At 51.6% G+C, this 23,347-nt stretch overlaps 2 protein-coding genes across 2 annotated transcripts; one reads left to right on the top strand and one right to left on the bottom strand.

The window, feature by feature from the left end:
• The first annotated feature begins 462 nt into the window (after window positions 1–462).
• Window positions 463–11,502, top strand: Ctsz (cathepsin Z). The gene is made up of 6 exons (XM_034495062.2): window positions 463–734; window positions 1,154–1,317; window positions 5,704–5,883; window positions 9,653–9,803; window positions 10,154–10,319; window positions 10,960–11,502. Exons 1-6 carry the CDS (start codon window positions 586–588, stop codon window positions 11,068–11,070), a joined length of 921 nt encoding a protein of 306 aa, XP_034350953.1. The 5' UTR covers window positions 463–585; the 3' UTR covers window positions 11,071–11,502.
• Nelfcd (negative elongation factor complex member C/D) lies at window positions 11,492–23,064 on the bottom strand. The gene is made up of 15 exons (XM_034495060.2): window positions 22,916–23,064; window positions 18,948–19,066; window positions 18,606–18,715; window positions 17,274–17,383; window positions 16,370–16,477; window positions 15,848–16,000; window positions 15,551–15,681; window positions 14,860–15,025; window positions 14,265–14,399; window positions 13,770–13,909; window positions 13,017–13,131; window positions 12,630–12,725; window positions 12,412–12,552; window positions 12,019–12,148; window positions 11,492–11,934 (listed from the first exon to the last, which is right to left on the bottom strand). The coding sequence occupies exons 1-15, from the start codon at window positions 23,000–23,002 to the stop codon at window positions 11,900–11,902; spliced, it is 1,776 nt and encodes a 591-aa protein (XP_034350951.1). The 5' UTR covers window positions 23,003–23,064; the 3' UTR covers window positions 11,492–11,899.
• Window positions 23,065–23,347: the final 283 nt, after the last annotated feature.

The following is a 23,347-nucleotide window of genomic DNA, read 5'->3' as shown; positions in this document are numbered from 1 at the left end:
GCAATCCTAGAAGGATCCTTTTCTGTGAAGGAGAGCCATCTCTTCAGGGAAAGCCTGGGTCTTTTGAGGGATGGGGTTCGGAAAGCCAGGTTAGAGACCAATGCTGGGTGTGGCCCACACCTTCTTCCAGCCTCAGGATATCTCTGCGCGCTCCTAGGGGAGACCTAACCTAAAGGGACACTGCACCACACTCCTGATCAGAGAGACAAAAGAATCTGGGCTGAGTGGACCATGGAAGCCTGCTTCAGGATGCTTGGGTCTCTGGATAGTAAACTTAAGTTGTGCTGTCAGTCCGTGTTCTCACAATGGCTGGTGGCACTGTCAGGTCTGGGGTCTGGTTGTGTGACCCTAGGTTCCGCTGATCCCGCTGATCCCTAGGGAAGCAGATTATTTCCTGGGGGCTGCCGGGAGGGGCGGGGCGGGGGCAGGAGCAGCGGGGGAAGGCCCCGCCCTCGGGGTGTGTCCAACTTGGGAGCCTCCTAAAGGACCGGGCGGGGCGTCCCGAGCGCGTGGGCCTGCGGGTCGGGTCAAGAGGTCGAAGGTGCTGCGCGTGATCCAGGATCTGAGTTGGCCGGGAGCAGGAGCATGGCGTCGTCCGGGTCGGTGCAGCAGCTGCGGCTGGTGCTGCTGATGTTGCTGCTGGCGGGTGCGGCACGGGCCAGCCTCTACTTCCGCTCGGGCCAGACCTGCTACCATCCCCTTCGCAGGGAGCAGCTGGCTCTGCTGGGGCGCAGGTGGGCGCGGGGCTGTGCCTAGGGAGGAAAAGGGCCAACTTCTAGGCCAGGCGCGCGCTCCCTGACACATGGGATCTTGCCTCTCCGTGGGTCACCCTGCCTCATTAGGCCTGGGAAACACAAATCTCATACCATCCTTTCCACATCCGGGGAGCCTTGGGGTTTGCTGGTTTGGGCAGTCCTCGCCTCTTTTGCCTTTGTTGGTGAGCACTAGGGTATTTTGGAGATGATCTGTCACAATCAGCTTCCAATAGTCCTGGGTTCTGCTGGTGCCTCTTCTGGATTAAGCTCTGAAACTTGCACATTTTGGAGAAGGGAAGAGGGCCACAGGAGGAATGACTGGATCTGTGGCCCTGGTTGCGGGAGGGAAGGCCCCATGTATTCCAGGATTGGTTTCCATTGCCATGACCTCTTCCCAGGACCTATCCTCGGCCGCATGAATACCTGTCCCCAGCTGATCTCCCCAAGAACTGGGATTGGAGAAACGTGAACGGTGTCAACTATGCCAGCGTCACCAGGAACCAGCACATCCCACAGTACTGTGGTTCCTGCTGGGCCCACGGCAGCACCAGTGCCATGGCAGGTGGGTGGCCTGGAACTCATGCTAAGCCTAGGGCAGGGCCAGGACCTTGGCCAGATGGGTGGCCGCACTTCACCGTCCACTCTCCCTCTAGGTGAGCCTTGATAGCCATAGCCCAGAGCTACAGGGGCCTGAGACCCTGTACCAGGGTTCAAGCTTGGTTTTCTCCTCAGCCAGAGTGAGGTGGCTGTGTTATTTTCTGGATTTCTCTCCTGTGGGCCTTCTAGGGCCTCTGTGGGACAGGACAGGCTTGGACTAGAATCTGGTGACAAGTGGCTCCCAGGAATCTTCCCTTCCTCAGAGCTTGTGACTTCAGCCATTGAGATCCATGGAACCAGTGTTGAAAAATCACTGAGCTCACAGTTAGTTTGTGGGGCAAGGAGGTAAACTGCTTCTCAGTAGCAGTTGGCATTTGGGGTAAACACATCCCCAGTTTGAAATGGCCCCCACGCTCTCTTTAAACCTTAGCCTGACTGCCGAAGGAGCAAGTAGGAAGAGAGAGGCCTGCTGAGGTCCACACCATCCAGAGGGCTGCTGTGCCCCTCCTTGGTAGAGGAAGCAGGATCCAGGGAGTGCCAGTCTCCCATTAGTAGGGAGATGCAGCTTTGCCACCTCCAAAGGTGGTTCCTAGAAACCAACGGGGAAGGGAATCTCCTCCTGGGAGTGGGACTCAGGCAGTGTTCTCTCCTGCTTGGGTATCTTTTTGGCCAGGTCTGCTGTAGGTGGAGCCTGGGTTGAAGAATTAGTAAAATGAAATTTCATTAGTGAGATGGCAGTGTTCTTGCCTGTAGGACTTCTGTAGGCCTTGCCTGCCAGTTGGTTCTCAGTTCCCAGCCCGGGAAGCCTCTTTCAGGTTGGAAGACTGCATTTCGAGGTGAATGACAGCTGCAGTTCAGCCCATCAGCCTGGACTCTCTTTTTAGGGTGATGGGTTCCTGCCTGAGGGCAGTCTGTACCCCAGAACTAGCCAGGTGCAGGTGTAGCTGTGACCCCTTGTAGAGTTACCTCTGAGGGCTGGGGCATACTGCTAACCTTTCAGAAAGAAGAGAGAAAGAGAGAGAGAGAGAGAGAGAGAGAGAGAGAGAGAGAGAGAGAGAGAGAGAGAGAAAGAGAAAAGACAAGAGGAGTTTATCAGGCAGCCAGGGGGTAGGGGGTGGACAGCCATGGCAGAGGATCAGAGCAAAGTCCAGAGCACTTAGGAATGGAGTGGCCGCACTGGTGTTGGGGAAGTGAAAGGCCCTTCTCAGCAGAGCACAGGGTGGGGTAAATGTGACAGGGAGTGGGAAAGATTCCTTGGTCTGTGGATCGAGGTACACAGGGAGGGTGTGCAACATTACAGGATCGGGAGAGATGTCAAGGTTTTATCTTCCCCGTTGCTAGAAGACAGTGACCTTGGAGAAAATGGCTGCTTCCTTCTTTCTTCTTAAGTCTCGGACATCTTCGTTGGTAGCAGGCAAGGCCTCGCTTCCTCTTTCAAAGAGGAGACATCGGAGGGGACTTCCGTGGGGCCCTGACCATACACTAGGAACACAGCAGGGGACCAGTTTGCCTTCCCTCGTGTCTCTGGTTTAAGGGGTTGTGTGGGTTCTTTAATGAAGAGTTTTATTGCATCTGCCAATGGTTGAAGTGGTTAAGCATCCAAGCAGCCTGTCCTTGATCAGTCACTTCCCGTAGGTGACCAAGAGACCCTTGGCCCCACCCATCTCTCACTGCCTGGTTGCTTGACCCTGTTTGGTTATCTGGAGCCAGCCCTTCTCCCCCGCCCACTTGCTCTTCCCTGTCCTTGAGCCTTCACCAGCCTCACTTCCGCGTTACCCCATGTTGGTTTGTTGAGCCTCACGAATCAGGCTATCCAGGCCTCCTAACATCCTAACGCTGGGGTGAAGCGAGTTCCCTCACTGTCCCACACCTGGCTCTGCCTCTTAGGTCCTTTGCTTCACCAGTTCCCACACTTCTGAGTTCTGTGTTCCCAGCTGTGACCTTTTCCTAACTTTCCTGTCTGTCTGCTGCTACCCTCTGGCTTTCAGCCCCAGACATTCAGGTCATCTTACTGTCTTACTCACCAAGCCCATCCTGCCCCTGAGGATACTCAGGCAAAAAAGCTTAGAGGTCATCTGATTCACCTTATGTTCCTCCTGCAAACTGCTCACAGGTCCTTTAGGTATTCCATTAATCCTTAATGATGGGACGACATGGTGTCTCTCCCAGCACCCTGGCTCCTGTCTGGTCTCAGACAAGAGATTCCTACAATATGCCTGCTAAACCTGAGTCCCATCCTATGTCTTTATTTGATACCATCTCAGGATTCCTCTAAGACCAAAGTCAGATCCTTCTCTGACCTCTAGAACCTGCACGGTTTGGGTTCTCCTCCTCCTTGTCCTCACGTCCGTAGGTGAGGGATAGTCACCTTCATATGCAAGTTGCTCCTCTTCTAACGTCCTCTCGCTTCTCTCCTTGGATGGCGTCTTGGTTATTGTTCTATTGCTGCAGTGAGACACCATGACCAAAGGCAACTTAGAAAAGACAGCGTGTAATTGGGGCCTTGCTTATGACCGTCATGGTGGGAAGCATGGCGGCAGGCATGGTGCTGGAATGGTAGCTGAAGACTTAAATCTGGTCCATGGCCATGAGGTAGAGAGGTGTGGGCTTTTTAAACCCCAAAGCCCAACCCCAGTGACACACCTCCTTCCAACAAGGCCACACCTCCTAATTCTTCCCCAAACAGTCCACCAACTGGAGACCAAGCATTAGAATTTGTGAGACTCTGGGGGCCATTCTCATTCAAACCACCTCGGATGGACATCTCCCAGGCTGGGCTTTGTACCTGATAACTCAGCCCCCAGATGGTCCCCACAACATCTCCTTGCAGTGTTGTCCTGCTTGCCTGCTGCCTTGCCTCCAGTGCCATGGCACAAGCCCCACAAAGCAGAGTTCACTCCTACTGTGTGTACTGCTCAGCGTGCAGTAGGTGTGAATGGGAATATCATCACGGGGCTGAGGCCGAGTATGTTCGTGTAGACGGGCGTCTCAAGATGCCTGTGAACTCTGGAGTCAGTTGGTTGGTCAGGTTGAAACTAGACGTTAAGTCAGATCTAGAAGATGCCAGGCCTGAGATTATCCAGACAGCAGGTCTTAGGTGAGGTTACCAGAGGGAGAGACCTGAGAAGAGGAAAGGGTTCTCAGCAAGTCTTGAGAAACATGCTGCTGGGGCCTAGTGCAGAAGAGACATCCCAGGCACTTCCAGAAGGCTGGTGTGGCCCCTCTGCTGACCATTCTCTGGAAGAGGCTGTGGGATGAGGATGGACAAGGCGTTTGGATGGATGGGTAGAGGTTGGGATCCTGACAAGAGTAACGTGAAAGGCCAAAGAGAGACATGCGGGCCATGGCGGATCCCTCTCTCCCAGTGCTGAGAGGGACGGGATAGAGCCGTTGGACTCTGGGAAAGAGGTCTGTGTTTGAAGATGTCCCCCTCAACTGAGAGGTGAGCTCTTGTTGGGGATGCAGAGAGAAAAGGATAGAGGGAACCAAGCTGGGGGAAGGAGACAGGAGGGAGGGTCCATCTGCCTTGGGCAGCTGGGAGCCTGATGACCGTTGCCACAGAAAGACATTCTTGGCACAGAAACAGGTCTAAGTGGTATCAAGACAAGGTCTGCTTCTGTGTTGTTCAGTGACACGCCCTCTGAGGTGATGGAGGGCGAGTAGGGCATGTGAGGGGTGGTTGTACAAGGTTCTGGGCTGGTTAGACGGCAGCCTTATGGAGCAGGGACAGAGTGGGAGGGTATGGGAGATGGCTCAGAGCTGAGGGCCATACAATGGAGGGAAAACAAAGGTAAGTGTTTGCTTTAGGGGAGGAGCCGGTGAGGCTATAGGTGAAAGGGCCTGAGGTGCACGGCTGCTTCATATTGTGTAGACCTTGAAAGAAAAGAGCAAGATGGCGTCTCAGGATGCAGGTCAGCCATCCCCTGGTGGATGTTGTGATGACCCTAGCTGTCTCTTAGTGTGTGGGCCCAGCATGTGAGCACTCAGTGCTGGTGTCTGGCCCCTCTTTGAGAATCATCTGGCTCCCCTAGGCTGCCCTTGTCCCCGGAGATGCCCACCCTAGCCTTCTCTGTATGGTGTGTCTGGTCTCTAGCTTCCTCACACAAATGGTTTCGCTGTCATCCTGTAGTAATGCCTGCCTTACAAGTTCATGGGACCCCTAGATATGGCCCCGCCTCATGGCACTTGCAGACAGACATGCAGACGTCATGGTGCCTGAGAAAGCCTAGAGAAGGTCTCTTGAGCCACAGCTGAGCTGAGGCCTCCACAGCTGGAAGGACCCTGGGGCATTTGCTGGGGGATCTTGGTGTTGGGGGAACTTGGGTGCTGACCAGAGTGCTCTCCCTTACAGATCGCATCAACATCAAGAGAAAGGGTGCATGGCCCTCCACCCTGTTGTCAGTTCAGAATGTCATTGACTGTGGCAATGCTGGCTCTTGCGAGGGGGGCAATGACCTTCCGGTGTGGGAGTATGCCCATAAGCATGGCATCCCTGATGAGACCTGCAACAACTACCAGGCCAAGGACCAAGGTAGGCCCTGCCTATGTTCCCACATGGCTGTACACCTGTCTCATTCCAAGGGAGAGTGGCTGGGAGCCCGCATCTTCCCTGTATCTGTCACACTACGTGGCTGGGATGCTGCAGAGGGTTGGGGTGGAGACTGAAGCCCCCAAGAAGAACTGGATGGTTTCTGGTGCTGGCTCCAGGCTTACCTGATGGTCCTTGTTGAGTTCAGCATGGAGAGATACCAGGAAAACAAGTCCAGACTGGGGAATTTAGCTCAGTGGTAGAGTGCTGGCCTATCATACGTGAGGCCCTAGGCTTAATCTCAAGTCTTAAAAATAAATAAACAAACAAACAAATAAAAGTAAAGCAGAGCACCGCATAATTGGACGTGGTGTGTGAACGCTCACACCTGGCATTTGGATGGTGTTATGGCTTTTATAAGGGGAGGAATCCGTAGGCAGCTGGTGGAAGCTCCCTTTTTCTCAGAATCTGGAGCACAGAGCAGATGATGTGGCTACAGGTCCAGTCCAGCCGAAATGTTAGCACCTGCCCGGTTCCTGCCCAGCAGCCCTCAGCAGATCATGAACGGGCAGAGCAGCCTGCCTCAGAACCCCGTGATTGGCACATTTCCTTTCGGCTGATTTCCTTGGAAACCAAAGGAAAAAAACCTCCCAGACCAAAACCGTCCTTCATGACTTTAAACTTTGATCCTTAGACCTCCCTCATGGCTAGAGCAGGATGCTCTGAGGGACTCAGAAGATACCTAGAGGGCATTTGGTCACTCTGCAACACCCCTCTGGCTGGTGCCTTCTGCCTATCTCGGGCCTTACTTACAGAGAAAGAATTCTCTGGTCTAATTGGGTGTGTCCTTTGTTCTGGATGGGTAAGCCCAGCAGGAACCAGAGACCCCACCACGGGGACTGGCGAAGGGTGGAGGGAAGGCAGTGGACTGCTTTGTGGTGGAATGTCTCAGGGGCCTTATCCCTTTCCCTTCATTCCCAAACCGCTGTCATCCAGCTGAGGCTAGGTCCTTTTGACCCTCACTGGAGGTTAGGGTCATCAGAACCACTGACCAGTCTCCTCTTCCCAGAGCCACCGTGTTCCTGGTGCAACTCACACTGGGACTGGTGTCTGAGGGACTGATTAAGTTGATGATGTAACCCTCAAGTTTACTGACCCAGGGAAGGATCTGGACAGATAGATAGTTAGAACTGAGGTCAGCCTCGGTGTCTTCCTCAGTCTCTTTCCACCTTGTTCTCTCTCTGAGCCTGGAGTGCACCCATTTTGTTAGCCTGACTGGGAAGCAAGACTTCAGACCCACTGGGCTTCACCTCCTAGGGCTGGGGCGACAGACAGGTGGCATCACGCTTACTTTCTGTGGGTTCTGAGGATTTGAACTCCAGCCTTTCAACAGCACTTTACTGCCTGACTGATTTCCCCAGCCTGTAAACCTAATTCTTTCTTCCTTAAATTTTTTTTAAAAGAAAGTACCTTTATTCAGCTAGTGATACATTGTAGAATTATAACATACAATGTAAAAAGCAGGTTTCTGAGCGTCTCCAAATTCCTAGCGTGTTACATGTTGAGATTTGGGTACAATACATCACTATTTTATCTTAGAATTCCCAGGAATTCTGAGAAATTCCAAAATTAGGATTACTCCCAACATACTTTTAGCTAACTTCACATCCTGTTACTTGGACAGCTATCACTTTTGTTTAACAAATACAAGTTTAGTCATTTTTAGAAGAGCTATGTCCTGCAATATAAAACATAATTTATAATTCAGATCCCACAGTGAGGCAGTGGCCCCCCGTGAAACCACTGCCCATTAGAGGTGCATTCTGTATTAAGAATGTGTGATTCCTCTGTGAGAGAACAAAGGCCTTACACAAAATATCCTAGCTATGTGATGTCACTAGTAAGCATTTTGCCCTTTTTTTTATTACCCTTTCTTGTTCTCTCCAAATGGTACACTGTATACACATGTGCATTTGTTTTCTTACATGTATCTATTATGGGATAGGATCTCCATATAAAGGTGAACAGGGTTTCTGGGTTTGGGTCACTTTGCTTAATATTATACATGCTAAGTCCATTCGTTATTTCTGCAAATTTTGTGTTTTCATTTTTCTTTGGCATAGTATCCAGTTTTGTAGGTACCAGGTCTTTGTTACCCATTCACCTGTTGCTAGACAGCTAGTTTCATTCCATTCTTTGCCACAGTAAACCTGGACATGCAAAGAACTTCCTGGGAGGGCATGGGGTCAGGATATGTGCTCAGGGGTGGACCAGCTGGGTCATATGGTAGTTTTATTTTTAATTAGTTTTATTTTTAGTTTCTTGTGGAATCTCCAAACTGATTTCCATAATGGCTGTATTAATTTGCATCTCCACCAGTAATGAATAAGGGTTTCTTTTCTCCAAAACATCCTCTCCAACATTTGTGGTCAGATTTTTTGGTGACAGTCATTGTGACAAGGATGAGGTAGTTCCTCAAAGCAGTTTCAATTTGCATTTCCCTGATGGCCCCATGACTAGGGATATTGAACATTTTTTTTTTCTTCTTGAGACAGGGTCTCACTATGTAGTCTTGGCCCTCCTGGAACTCCCTATGTAGACCAGGCCTCAAACTCACAGAGATTCTCCTATCTCTGTCTCCCAAGTGCTGAGATTAAAGATGTCTACCACCATTCCGAGACCTACTTTTGGCCATTTGTGTTTCTTCTTTTGAAAACTGCTTGTTTGATGCATGTGGCCACGTGTTGACTGGCAGTCTTACTTCCTTGCTCTTTGATGTTTGAAGTGCTTAGTAAATTCTGGACGCTTGACATGTATCTGGTAAATATTTTTCTCCTAGTCTGTGGGTCCTGTGCTCTGCCCAGTGTTTCCTTTGCTGTATAGAAACATTTATTTTTAGGTGGTCTCATCTGTTAAATTTGGAGCTAACCCCCATGCACTGATGTTCTAACCAGAAAGTTCCAGCCTACCTGTGTATCTTAAGGCGGATTTTATATTTTTGTCCAGAAGTTTGTGTTTTGGGTTTTAAGTTGAGGTCTTTGATCCCATTTGAATTGATTTTTATATGGGATAAAAGATACAAATCTAACTTTATTTTTCTTAGGCGCCTGTCTTAGTTTTCCCACACCGTTGGTCGACTGGGTTTTTTCCTGATGTATGTTTTTGTCTCCTTTGTCATGAATTAAGGGGCATAGTGTTGTCAGGTCCGACTGGCTGTTCTGTCCATCTGTCTCTGTTACTCTGTCAGTACCAGTTTTGACCACTATAGCTCTGTAGGGTAAGTTGAGGCCAGACATTGTGCCATCTCTAGCAAAGAATGCTCTTAATCCTTGGGGGTTGCTTTGGCTGTTCCTGTAAACCAAATTCTGACGCTTCTCAAGCCAAGAAAGAGGAGGATGCAAGTTTTTAAATCGGCCTGTTCAGTCACTAGCCGGTGGTGCAATCACCTGGTTAATTGTAATAATCTGATTGCACTCACTTTTCAATTCCAACATGCTGTGAGGTCCTCCTGGCCTTTAAAGGGGAAGAGAAGGGCAACTGTAGAGGGCCCTGCTATGGGCTAATCAGCTTGTTCTTTTGTTCTGCCAAGGCCTGGGGTTGGGGGAGGTGCTTCTCTCCTTCAGCTGAGAGAAGCAGTAATTAAGCAGCACCTGAGAGCCTTCTGCCATCAGCTAATGAATGGCAGGCTAAATTAGAGAAGTGGAGAGGATGGGGCGGGCTTCGTTAGCGGGTTAATGAGGAGATGGTGTCGTGCTGACTTCTTGTGTTCTAGACTGTGACAAGTTTAACCAGTGTGGGACCTGCACTGAATTCAAAGAGTGCCACACCATCCAGAATTATACCCTCTGGAGAGTGGGTGATTACGGCTCCCTGTCCGGGAGGGAGAAGATGATGGCTGAGATCTACGCCAATGGTCCCATCAGGTAAAGGAGCGGTCTCCTCAGGTAGTGGTGAAGCCACGGCTAGGTCTGTGACATGCATGTACCTTGTTCGCCCTTCCTACCTGGCCAGTGTGACACCCCCCCCCCCCCCCCCCCCCCAGCTTGAGCACCACATAGTCTTCTCTGCATGTAAAGATGGTGGTTTTCTCCGAAGTAAACAGCAGCTATTAGCCAGTCTGCCCCAGGGAACTTCTATGTAAGTCAGAAGCCCCTGGCTGTGGTCAATCTGGACACTGGTGGGACTACTGAGGCAGGATTCAGACTACTGTGGCCCAAGTCACACAAGCCTGATCAATGTGCCACTTGCACTGATAATTGACGGCTTTTCACAGCTGCGGGATAATGGCGACAGAGAGGATGTCTAACTACACTGGAGGCATCTACTCTGAGCACCAAGTCCAGGCCATTATCAACCACATCGTCTCTGTAGCCGGCTGGGGTGTCAGCAACGAAGGCATTGAGTATTGGATTGTCCGAAATTCATGGGGCGAACCCTGGGTAAGATAGTTTCCCTTTCTTAAGGTTAGACCAGAGTCCACACCCCTCCTCGGCTTCATGGAGGAGGCTAGCTGCAGCTATGTCACCAAGACACAAGCAACTCCTGGGGTCTGACCTCAGGGTTGTGCAGGACTGCTGCTGTCCTGTGCATCTTCTGTTAGAAGCCCCTGAGGTGCCAGTGGCTCCTCCCCAAGCCCCAGGCTTCTGAGACAGGCAAGGCTGGGCTTGAGTAGTCCATTCCTTGAGGACCAGCTCATCCTTGTTCCTGCCATGTTTTTCAAGAATACTTTTGAGCTGGGTCAAAAGTCCAGGGGAGGAAAAGTGCTGTTTTTGGCTTTTTTGGACACAGTTCTAACTGTTAATTGTTTCAGACAGAGGAATATCCTGAAATAGGGTGAAAGGGGCAGGGGGTGATAAAATGTCAGCCATGTTTACTGAATGGCCGGCCACAAGTCGGGTATTAACTAAACATTAACTGAGAGGACTGTGTCACAGAGCTTTACTGCTTATGCAGGGCACAGGGAGCATGTCTGGACCCTCAGCTTCTACAGGGCTAGGTTAAGGATGGTGGCCAAGAGCAAGGCCTGGGTCTACCAAACAGAGGGGCCATGTCCTAACGCTGAGTTCTTGCTCCTTACAGGGTGAGAGAGGCTGGATGAGGATCGTGACCAGCACCTATAAGGGAGGGACGGGTTCCAGCTACAACCTCGCCATTGAGGAGGCCTGCACATTTGGGGACCCCATTGTTTAGGTAGATGTCTCTGGAAGCATCGCTGTGAACCATGACAGGGAGGGTGATTATCAACACTGGTCATGTCCAGACGGCTAGAAACAGTGCTTGTGGACACAAGGACCAGAGTGGGGACTGCATCCCGAGATGGGAAAGGGTGAACCACAACTGTACTGGGGCCCTCCACCGAGCCCTCCAGGTCTGCTTCCTCCTCCACCGAGCCCTCCAGGTCTGCTTCCTCCTCCACCGAGCCCTCCAGGTCTGCTGCCTCCTCTACCCAGCCCTCCAGGTCTGCTGCCTCCTCTACTGTGCTTGCCTTCAGCCACCTGGAGAAGACGGCTATGGTCTAGGACAGCTCAGGTTATCACCAGTTCCGGTGTTACCCTGGAATCCATGGGACTGGGGAACAAGTCCAGATTGCCTAAGAGATGAGTAAAATATCTGGCTTCACCACGCTTGTGTACTTTATTTACATATACATACAGCCCAATATTACTCTTGGAAATTTAAACAACAAAATAACCGACCATCTGGGTCATCGGAAGGAAATTTACATAAACCCTTCATGGAAGCATCCCAGCTGCTGGATTCCCACTTCCCAGAGGCCCACTGGGTTCCTTTCTAGAGGTGGCACACTCCTAACTGGCATGTGACATGTAGCACAGAGCCACGCTGCAATGTGGAGGGGCTGTCGACCACAGCGGCTACCTTTGAGAAAAGCTGCCCGCTCCTTTCAAGCAGCTCCTGCTTCCGGGAGGCTGGGTGAGCCTCTTCACAGAGCAGCTCTCTGAAGCAGGCCTCCGGTCCTCCTGAGCTGGGCACGGAAGGTTCGGCTTCACTATAGATGCACTCAGTTCACCACGATGAAGTTAGACTTGCAGTGAGCTGCACACAAACACATGCCCACTGCATTAGAACAGGTGAGGACTAATGTGGACCATCATGGTAGAGGGTGCTTCAAGGCCTTACCAATGAACTCCGTCACGGGGTCGTGCTCGCCCTCTGCTTTGATGGTGCCCGCAATGCTGTCATTTTCCAAGATGGGGAGGAAAAGTTGTACAAAGTCTGATGTGTATGGAGGGCCAATGACATCCAGAACCTAGTGGGGAGACCTCAGGGTCACTGCACCTGCTGTGCAGGGCAGCACTCCATAACAGGCAGGGAGATGTGAGAGGCCTGCCCACCCCAGGGCTCTTCTAGAGATACCCCAGCCTCCACCTCTAAGGCAGAGGACACAGCCAAGATATACACAATTACCAAAAACATGGATCTCAGAGTTGGTAATTGCACAAACACCATCCAGCCATAAGGGCTTGGCTAGTGGAGAGTGACCTGTGACCCCATAGTGCACTCACTGCTGACCTCAGTGACAAAGTAGCGGATGAGTGAGATGTCGGTGTCCAGCTTCTCCAGGCATTTGCGGATATAACTGACCACAGGAAGGACATAGCCACGGCTCAGCAGGTGTACCATCCTGTCCAGCAGGGTCTTTTTCAACTCAAGCTGTGGAAGAAGAGGGACCAGGAGCAGGTCAGGGTTGCAACTCCCCCAGCATTGAGAAACTCTGGGGTGTAGCTCACCTGCTCCATCACGTCTAGCTGGGAGTGCTCGGTCTCAAAGAGTTTAACAAGAAGCTGCAGGACCTGGGGGTGCAGGAGCTGGTGGCAGGTACTGATCTGTGAACATCCAGAAGAGCATCACTGAGGTGTCGCCTGCTCTCTGGGCTTACTAGCAGAACATGAGCAATACACAGAATGTCACACCCACCCAAGGTGGCTTACTGCTGATGAGGACACCACTTGTCAGCTTCTAGGCCTTCCTTCCCCTAACACTTGATAAAAACACATCTACAGTCAAGTGAAACTAGGTCCTTAAAAGGAAAAGCTGAAAGGACACAAACCACCCCCCACAAAGGTCCAAGACACAGATCACTGTGTATCTCGCAAGTGGTCCTTCCCACCTCTCACCTCGTCCAGCAAGGCCAGGTGCACCGGAGTGTGGTCAGTCTGTAGCTGGAAGTACCTGGGCTCCGACACGGTCCAGTCCACCCACTTCAGCACGCCCATCGCCACCACTGGAAACCTACAGGCACACAAGAGTGGGGAAACTGAGGCTGAAACATGCCAAAAAGCAGTAAACAGCTGGGAATGAGGAAAGGCAGTGTCTGGGGACACAGAACCCCCTTCATTCTGCCCTGAGGTAGTGGCTCCTGGCAGAAATGGTTTGATGACCTCCTCTCAGAAGGGATCTGATTCTCAGCTCCTTCAAAACACCGCAGTAATTACTGTGGGAACGGTCATGTGGAGTGTGGTGCCTGGCAGCCTGGGCTCGTCACTTTTACTTCAGACCCGTCCTTAGTCCCCAGGAAATGGGAAAGAGGCAAGCGCCTAGGAGGGTACAGTCCCCAGGACACTCGTACTTAGTCACAAGTCGCTGTTGTCCAGGCAATGCTTGTTAGCTTAACAGTGTGATTATAGATGAACCCAGTTTCTCTAATTCTGCTTGTCCTTTCTTGAGTCTACTCTGTGAAGGTCTGCTGGGGAGACTTCTGCCCTCCTGTTGCCACAGCTGCTTAAAGTTCCCCATGTATGCTTAAGAATGAGAAAGCCAAGTTCCTCCTGCTTTCTCAGTGTGAGAGTGCATGCTCTAACCATGGGGACGTGAGGACTTGGCACTCCGGCCGGGGACTGGATGGGGGAACAGGTGTCTGTCACACTCACCTAATGCACTGATAAAGTGTGCTCAGCTCAGCCACCAGCTCAGAGGCCCCTTTGTTCTCATTGCAGCACAGATTGTGGACAGTTTCTACAGCCTTTGACGTGGACTTGAGCTCGTCTTTGCCAATGCTAACCCGCTTGTTCTGAAAGCATACAAGCTGGTGAGGGATGGTGGAAGTATCCCAGCATGACCTCTTTTTTTCCCAAGTCCCTTTCCCTGTCTCCACAGTCAAAAATCCACTCAACTGTCAGACTACACAGTCACACAGCCCACAGAAACCAATCGGGCTGCTACTCGGGTGGTCCAGGGAAGTCCTAGTGTAAGAGATGCCACACAATTCCTGCAGGCACTGGGCTCTCACTATCTTGTGCACAATGGTAAAGACATTTCCAATGCTGGGTAGGCTCGAGATCTCTTGCTGCCCAAATGCCCACATAGTACCAGAGCTGGGGAGGCCACCGGTCTAAGAGCCCATAGGCTCTCAGCGCTGACAGTACCTTCTTCCAGGTCTCAACCACACTGGCAGCGTAAGCCAGGATGTGGATGTACTTGTGCTTGTGATCCTGGTTAATCTTGGCCCCTGGCTTGAAGAGCGACTGCATGAACAGGTCCAGGAAGGCTGGCACCCGGATCTAAGGAGAGGCACACTTGGGAGTGGGCTGGGAGGGAGGCCCTGGCTCTCCCAACCATAGGGGTCTGACAGGGGGAAGACTGAGGGAAAGGACAGAAGCTGACAGTTTCCTGGCATAGGATGTACCTGTGTGGTAAACTATTTGCCTAGAATGTGACAGGCCCTGGCTTCAACTGCAGTAGTGCCAGAAAGAAAGGTTGGGAGGAGGGCTTATGCCAGGTAAGGCCATGCTTGTAATCCCCAGCCCTCAGAGAGGCTAGGACAGGGCAACTGGCTCTGTTTGAGACCAGCCTGGGCCAGAGAGTAAGACCATGTAGCTAACAACATCAATTAAAAAATACTTCAACAAAGATAAGCATGCATGGCCTTTAGAGAATGAAGGGAACTTGGAGCACCCCCCCCCCCCCAACCACCCAACACCTGGTGTGGGCACCTAGCTTTACTGAAGCCAGGCAGCTTACGAGTTCCACAGGAGGAGGGTCCATGCTGGTGAACATCTTGAACAAGACTGTGATGTCCGCAGGATTCAGGGCCCCCCTGGACAGCATGGCGCCAAGGGCTTGGCAGGCACGGGGGTAGGAGGCAGCTGTACCCAAGGCCAGCGTGATCTGACTGGCATCATGGCCTCTGGTTGGAAAACCACACACCATCACTAACAGCTTTCTCTTTTCTTTCACTTTTGAACATCCAAGACTGAGCGGGTGGGACCCCTGTGCTTTCCCACAATTCTGTTATTCATTCCTTCAACAAAATGACCCCTTGGGAACAGCCACAGTGAGCTGCGAAGGACCCTGATGTAGCTAGAATCTCTAAGAGAGATTCACACACCCAGCGTATGTCAGCAGGGGAGAGCCAGCAGCAGACAGTGAAGTGCCTTGGGCTCCACGAGATCCAGGCTGGACTTTTGTTGTCAATTCATCCTACCACATGTGTGCACAAGTGCACATGCCCAGCCTACCAGAGCAATCGTGCCCTTAGCAAAATGGCCACCACCAAAGCCAGCAAGGCCTAGGGACTGACTAGAAGCTACACTGAGTTCAGCTCCACAGGTAAGTAAAATGACCTAGAATTGATGGAGCTGGAGCTGGGTTGTGGACCTAGGACTAGGGTCTGAGGAAAGGGAGGCAGGAGCAGGGCAAGCAGATGTCTCACTTCTCCTGGGCGAAGCGCTGGACTTCTTGAGCGACCCTGCGTACTGCAGAACCACCCTGTTCCTCCTGGGCCAGCACGGACATCATGGCCTGTGCGAACAGGTACGTGTGCTCCCCATGACACACCATCTTCTAGAAAATTGCAGAAGACAGAGTTCAGGTCACAGTGTTAAGGGCAGATAAAGGAGTTTCTGGCCAGGGGCTTTCTGACCTGGAGAATCTTTTCAGAGTGAGGATGTCTCATGCTCAGAAGACTGATCTCAGCCAGGCCCCTGTAGCCTGAGACTCAGGGACTTACTGCAAACTCAGGGAGATTTTTCTCAAGGTTCTCTTCTCCTCCATCCAAGATAGTTGCGAGAGAGGTCCGGAGCACTCTGGAGAACACTTCCAGCTGCTGGCAGGCTGTGGACACGCTGGTGATCTCCCCTTGATACCCCGCGTCAGAAATGAGCTGCCACACAACCCAAAGCCAAGGCTCAGCACCTGGGGCCCCCACCTTTCAGAGTAGTGAGTCAACTCTGTAGGGACTGAGTCAAGCAAGAACTGTTCTTGATCCCCAACTTTCCCTACGCTTCATACTGGGCCACCATCTAGGTGCTCGCTCGCCCAGACTCAGGGGTCTCCTAGGCTTGGTGTCTGGAAAAAAGGCAGCCAGGTCAGGTCTGCCTGAGGCCCGTCGGCGCATATGGGCAACATAAGCTCAGCCGTGCCCCACACAGTGTTGCCCTAAGCACAGACAGTGTCTCCTGGCAGTCAGTGTGAACTCCGGAGAAGACCACAGAGCTGCTTCACCTTTCCTGGACACCTGGGCTCTCCCTACCTTCACGGTGAAGTTGAGCATCAGACAGTCAGGATGGGCCTCAGCCAGCTTATAAAACAGATCTCTCCATGTGGTGTGTGCGATCATCTGCTCAAGCCATGCTGGGGTCTGCCAAAGACAAAGGACAAGCTGTCGTTCCAATTGGAAGAGATGTATGGGCGGCCCCAGCTCTGGGAGAAGCAGTTTAGCTGAATGGTTGACTTCCTGGATGCCTGTTCACAACATTGGAACGATGTGCCTAACTGGAGAGGGTACAGAACATGCTTCCTGGAAGACACATAAGAGTCCCATGGAAGCACACATCCCTGGAGCCACGTCATGGACAACTAACTCATGTTCACCAAGCCCTTTGCCCTTGGCAGGAGAGAGAGGCAACTAGAATAGCACAGGGGGCTCTGCCCACCACCACGTTCAGCACCCATGAGTGTGTGTTTCTTGGCTCCCCTTGTAACTGATAGACTGTGCCACACCAGGGTCCTGTGGCTGTACCCTGCCCCCTCCTGAGCACAATGGGGCTCTCAAAGCAGACAAGAGTCACCTGGGACCACTGGCTGGTCCTGAAGGAAGGCCTGAAGCCATAGCCATCTGTGACATTTCCTATACCTTTCTTCCTATCCTGCCTTCTTCCACCAGGGGCCGAGCCACAGATGGGATCCCCAGGATTTATACACACTCTGTAAGATCTACTCCATGGTTTCCTGTGTGCTTAACGTTTGTCAGTGCTTGCGTCTTAAAGGACCCCCTAGCAGCCTTCAAGCCAGACCTACACGCAGTAGTTGGGGGACAAAATGGGCACTGTTGGTCTCAACCCTGGAACCTTCCATGCAAGCACCTCACTCCTCAGGGTGCAGAGAGGAAGCTGGTAAAGGCTGTGGCACGCTTGGGCAATGACAGCGTCCCTCACCTCTCCTTCTTCAGTGAAAATAGAATCTGCTTTCCGAGGGTCAAAGTGCTTGATCAGCAAACTCTTCAAATGGTTTTCCACAGTCTCCTGTACCTGCACTGGCTCAACACCTGAGAGAAAACAGAAGCTTGGCCTGAAGCAGCGGCCCCTCCTCTTCCCTTCCCCTATAACAGCGTGGCCAGTCCACCAGTGTCAGAAGCTCTACCACCACAAGAGCAACAGCAGCGGAGATTCTGGACCCTGTAGAAATCGTTTCTAGGTCTATCCAGTGGTAACACCTCAAAAGAAAGGAACACAGTATGGATCCATGAGATGTCTGCCAAGAGACATCGTCAAACTCCCACTCATCAAAGACAGAGGGCCAGGTGAGGAGCTAAAAGGACACTTTGGCCTTGTGGAAATGGCAGGTGCAGTCGAGAGCCACACTAGAATCCAGCCACCCTGACAGCCGTGAGGCAGCTGGTTTCCGGACAGTGCTTGAATGACGTCAGTGTACCCAATCCAGTGGATTTACAGTAAGGCTCTGTTCTGATCACATTAGCTGAAAGCCATCATCAGAGCCAGTCCTAAATTATCCATCATTTAGTGCTGGCTGCAACAGGCCTCTTGAAAGGAGACACTGAGCACACAGTATGTAACCCTGTAATTCTATGGCTGGGGAGGCAGCTCGGTGAGAAGTAGTTCGCAGGCTACCTGTAAACCCAGCAACCGAGTCACAGCTCAGAGCTGAGCACACAAAGGGGGGAACTCAGTCCTTCTGCCTTTGAATCTTGGAAACCAGGAATGCTTGCTTAGAAGGCTAATTTATCAGCCTGGTAAGGACCCAAAGGTCTCTTGAAAGAGATGAGCAGAAGCTGGCTAGATGGCTCAGTGGTTAAAGTGTTTCCCATACAAACATGGGGGCCAAAATGTGGATATTTAGAACCCATGCATAAATACCAGGTGGGCATAGTGGTCAACTTGTAATCCCAGCATTCAGCATGAAGGACAGGCGGGATCCGCAGCAAGCTGGCCAGTGAGACTAGCCATCTGAGCAAGCCCGAGGTGTGACTCAGACCCCATGGTAATGAGTAAGGTAATAGAGCAATCCAAGAAGACTTCTAACTCAACCTCAGACCCCCACATGCATGCACACGCACAGCCATGTGTACACATATGTTTGTGCACCCACACACCCATGCACATGCCCATGTACGTACACACACAGACAGACACATGCACGCACGCACACACGCACGCACGCACACACACACACACACACACACACACTCATAAATGGAAAAGGAAACAGGAGGGATAAGTGGCCAGGACAGGGACTACCCTCCCAAGCACCTGTCTGAATGAGCCACTCAGCCAGCAGGTTCACAGTCTGGGCCACTGCCGTATAGTTCTCAGATAAGAGCTGGATAACATTTTCTGGAGACCCTCCTGCCTGAAAATACCTGGAAAGAGGAAAAGGTTGGCTTTTACACTGAGTGGACATAGAGGAGCTAGGGTAGACAGGTGGGCAGGACAGGTAGTGGGGTTTCAGGTTCTTCTGGGCCAAGGACTCTAGCCGTCTTCCCTGCCAAGATGACATTCTTCACACCACAAAACTCTCCCGGTGTCCCTGAGTGTGCACATTGTTCTCACACTTTCCCCGAGTCTCTGAGTGTGCACACTGCTCGCACACACCTCTTCAAAGTATTGAAGATGGAGGGCTCCATGATGTAGTCCCGGGTGGAAAACTTATGCAGACACTCCTGCTGCACCTCAGCGTCGTCCTCTCCTTCTCCGGAATCATCTTCTTGATGCTGGGAAAGGCAAGGGTCCGAAGAGGTTCCCTTAACATAGAAATGCCCTGAAATCTTGCATTAGGGATTTCAAAGACCATTTTCAAAGTGTCACATGTATGATTTCATCTGACCCTGTAACAACCTCACGATGTGCGCTAGACAAGTGGCCCTCCACGGGGTCAGGAACCACACCAAGCAGACTGTCTGGCCAGCCCACAGCAGTGAGTCGTGTGCACCATGCACGGTATCCTCTTTAAACAAAGGCATTCATGAATCCACTGCAGTCAGGAGTGTGGTCTATGAGCTGGCCTATGGGAGGACCAAGAATGACAGCTGACATTCAGCTCAATGGCCAGCCGCCACTGTTACTCCACATGTGCTACCCGATGCTCTCCAACAAAGACTAACAAAGCGATTCTGACAGTGAGCGCCACCAAGTTACACTTAGAAAGTCAAAATCATCAACCCTCCAATCGACATGCTTGGCTAGATTAGGACTGACTTCTAGCTAGACACCACCCACGCAGGCTGTCTGACCTGCTAACTACATGTCATGGTGGACTGAGTGACCTCAGGTCTGTCTGGCTGCAAAGCTGTCGTCATAACAGCAAGCAGATGCTTTGTAACAGTGACTGTACTGAGTCTGGGAACCTAAAAACATACAAGGCATGGCGTTTCCAAGGAAGGAGTTCACAGAGTAGGAGCTGACCTCCAGGCGACTGACGTAATGAGATAAGAGCCAGGCCCGGAACCAGTAAAAGAGCCAAACCCAATCCTCCCACTGTTCTTGTAAATAAAACTTTATTGAAACACGATTATATCCACTCTCGTGTATTATTATCCTTGACTATTTTCCCTAATCTGGTCGTTACTCGTAGCTATGAAACAGCCCCACATGACCTAAGACATGTACAATGTGGTTCTTTGTAAGAACTTTGTCCCAGTGGTCTGGATTCTCTGAAAGCAATGTGCTAGGGGCAGACAGAGTCCGCCAACTTCACTCTGATGACCGGGGTATATTCTCTCACACCGCATTTGTGAGGGGTGCTTGCATAAGGCAGCACTTCACCCTGACAGTCACTCACACATCGGCATTGCCAAGCTTCTACCCCGTCCCCAACCCTGACAATATTTCTCAGACACACCAGGTAATGGAGCGGCTCCCACGTCTATAGCTTCACCTGGCTGGGCCTGTCTTGACCACTTCAGATTCAAGCATGAAACACCATTCTTTCCACTCCACATCCCAACAGGACTCCAAACTCTGTAAGTTCAACTGATCCTGTCTTTGCCTGGAAACAGATCAGCTCGCAAAACTATACTTCAATAAAGGATTCTCCCAATCATCCACCTGTCACCCAGAAACCCTACTCTCACTTCCCTCCTACTTCCTGCCAGCAGGTCCGACCCCCCACATCCCATCTCCCATAGAGGGTCCAGGTTAGTGCTTCTTCCCTCTTCCTTCCTTCTCCCTATGCTTCCCGCAGCAACACCTCCACACGCCGCAATGTCACCCCACAAAATCACCTTTCACATCGATGATGCTACCTGCCCTCATTAAGTCACAGATCTGACCTAGCTGCTCAGCTTCCTGTTTCCCTGGGGGGGGGGGGAGCAGAATCCCAAGCTGTAGTGTAACTGTGCCCTGCTTACCTGTGCAGTCTCAGCTACTGTCATTCCCGTGTCCATCCTGTGACCAACTCACCTACATGTCTCTAAGTCGACTGCTCTGAGTTTCCATCATCCAGACCCAACAGCCATGTAGGCTCCCCACACCTGGGAAGATGGACCCAGCTCAAGCCTCCATCCTCCATCCCTCTGGACTTTCTCGACCCTTCAAGTACAGTCAGAGAACAGAGATGAAGCAGTCCAGTGTTTCCACACTATAACATTCCCATCCACAGATGTGAAAACCACACTCACTTGGGACACCTAAGTTGCAGGTTTGACACCCTAATAGCTCATCACTCTCCTTGGGGAGAACGCATTAGGGTCAAGAGATCAAACCAGAGTCATTAAGACTGAAACTAGGTGGACTCTAGGCCAGGCCCTGCCACGCCTAACCCTCAGCAGACACAAACATGGAAGACAACCACCAAGCTAATTCAGTGTACTTTCTTGTGTCTGTGTGGTCTCCTGATGTGTTCCTGTGTGTATATTATCTGTGTGAAGACGTCAGAGGTCAATGCTGGGTGTCTTCTCCACTCACTCTCCACGCCCATTTATGAAGGTCTCATCTGGCTGGCCAGGGAGCTCCAGGGATCCCCCAGTGCTGGCTTACAGACAAGGGCTACTGTGCATACTGGGCTTTTTACGTGGGTGCTGGTTTCTGAACTCAGGACCTAGTGCTTGTGTGGCAAGCACAGTACTTGCTGAACCATCCCCCACACCTTATATTTCTCACATCTGCACCACCTCAGTGACTGAGTCACTTAAGTGGCAACAGGTGGCCCACGCCTTTAATCCCAGCACTTGGGAGACAGAGGCAGGCGGATTTTTGAGTTCGAGGCCAGGCTGGTTTACAGAGTGAGTTCCAGGACAGCAAGGACTACACAGAGAAACCCTGTCTCAACAAGAAGAAAAAAAAAAAAAAAAAAAAGTGGCAGCAGACAGAAAGAACATGATTCTGATTCTTCATTCCTTCCTTCGTTATGGCCCCGGACAGGTTACTTAGTCTTTCTGCCTTACTTCACTCAATTCAAACTCTAGAACAGTGGTTCTCAACCCTCCTAATGCTGCAACCCTTCAACAAAGTTCTACATGTTGTGGTGACCCCAGACCCATAACATTATTTTGTTGCTATGTCATAACTGTAATTTGCTACTGTTATGAATTGTAATGTAAACATGCAGGATACCTGCTATGCAACCACTCGACCCCCAGAGGGGTCGCGGCGAGTCCAGGTTAAGGATTGCTGCTCTAGAGCCTAGCATGAGATATCATACAAAAACACTTAGCCCAACATCCAAATTAGCTAAATCTGCATATATCCGCCACCGAGTTCCCAAGTGACGTAGGATGCTCTAGCACACAAACAGATGCCCAGAGTCTTACGTCCTACTGGTCAGCAGCTCTATAGGACTCCTGGAAGCTGGTGATTGACAGCTCCTATTCCAGCAACCAACCAACCACAGCGGACGTCCCTCGGTTCCAGAAACCCCTCACCTTTCCCCCATGGCCCTCACTGCACCATAGACCCTTCCACTAGTAGACCTCAGTGCATCCTATATTCATTCAAAGCTCATCTTCTTCCTGTAGAAAAGGCAAATTTCCAGGGTCCCTATCCAGAAGAACACGGGAGGCTTAAGTCAGTCATACACCTGAATGGGTTTCTGATTTCCTAACCCTGGTGGTTTCTGGGACACTGAATGGTGCCAGTTCCTCATCTCTCACCCAAACCCTGGACAGTCGGGCTCCAAGATCTTTCCTGTCCTGTACTCTAAAGATGGATGAAATCACCCAAAAAGTGAAAAAAAAGTTTGGTTTGTCCAGCACCAGAGAGTGTTTTCCCTCCCCCGGGATGCTGCTGGAGTTTGGAGTTAGTTTGTTCACTGTATCACTGTGGTCCTCTTCTCCCTTGGAGTCTGTCCTGCTCCCTCGGGCCAAGAGGCACCATGGCTCCTGCCTGGCAGAGAGGTTAGCCCCAGTGTCACTGGGAATCGGAGTGCATAGGGATCTGAGGTCCCTAATGAAGCAGGACCGGCCCGAAGTCTGAGTGCAGTTCCTGGACCGGCTCTGCTAGGGGCCGGGGTCGGAGGTCAGGGAGTCAAGGGTCACCGCTCCCCGTACCCGGGTCTGGCCGGAGCAGGCGCCGCGAGGACAGGGCACAGACCCGGCTTTCTAGCGGAACGCCCACTGCCCTCTCACCTGGCCGCCGTCCGCCTCTTCGCCCCACTCGGATGCATTCCCGAAGTAGTCTTCTCCCATAATTGTACCCGGCGCTGGACCCGCCATAATTGCCGCGACTCCTCACTGCGCGTGCGCGGGACACCACAAATGGAAGGGCGCGTGCGCGGTTCTGGACCTTCAGGCAAGGCTAGAGAGGTGGAGTTGGTGAGGGGCGTGGTTACACAGGGGGCGTGGCCTATGCTTTGGCCTGCTGGGCGGGGGGACACCTTTGTAGGATTTCTCAAGAGCAAGACTGCTTGAATCTCAGTTTTACATCTGCATAGAAAACTTTCAAGTCACTGTTTTTTCTTTTTAAGACAGGGTCTCACTCGGAAGTGCAAGCTAGATTTAAGTTGTTATAAAGACCCCGAACCTTCAGTGAGCTTAGCTTTGCCTGTTCAGTGCAGCTGC

Source organism: Arvicanthis niloticus, chromosome 2 (genome assembly GCF_011762505.2).
Source record: "Arvicanthis niloticus isolate mArvNil1 chromosome 2, mArvNil1.pat.X, whole genome shotgun sequence".
Lineage (NCBI taxonomy): Eukaryota > Metazoa > Chordata > Mammalia > Rodentia > Muridae > Arvicanthis > Arvicanthis niloticus.
This window is presented reverse-complemented; position numbering and strand designations above follow the sequence as displayed.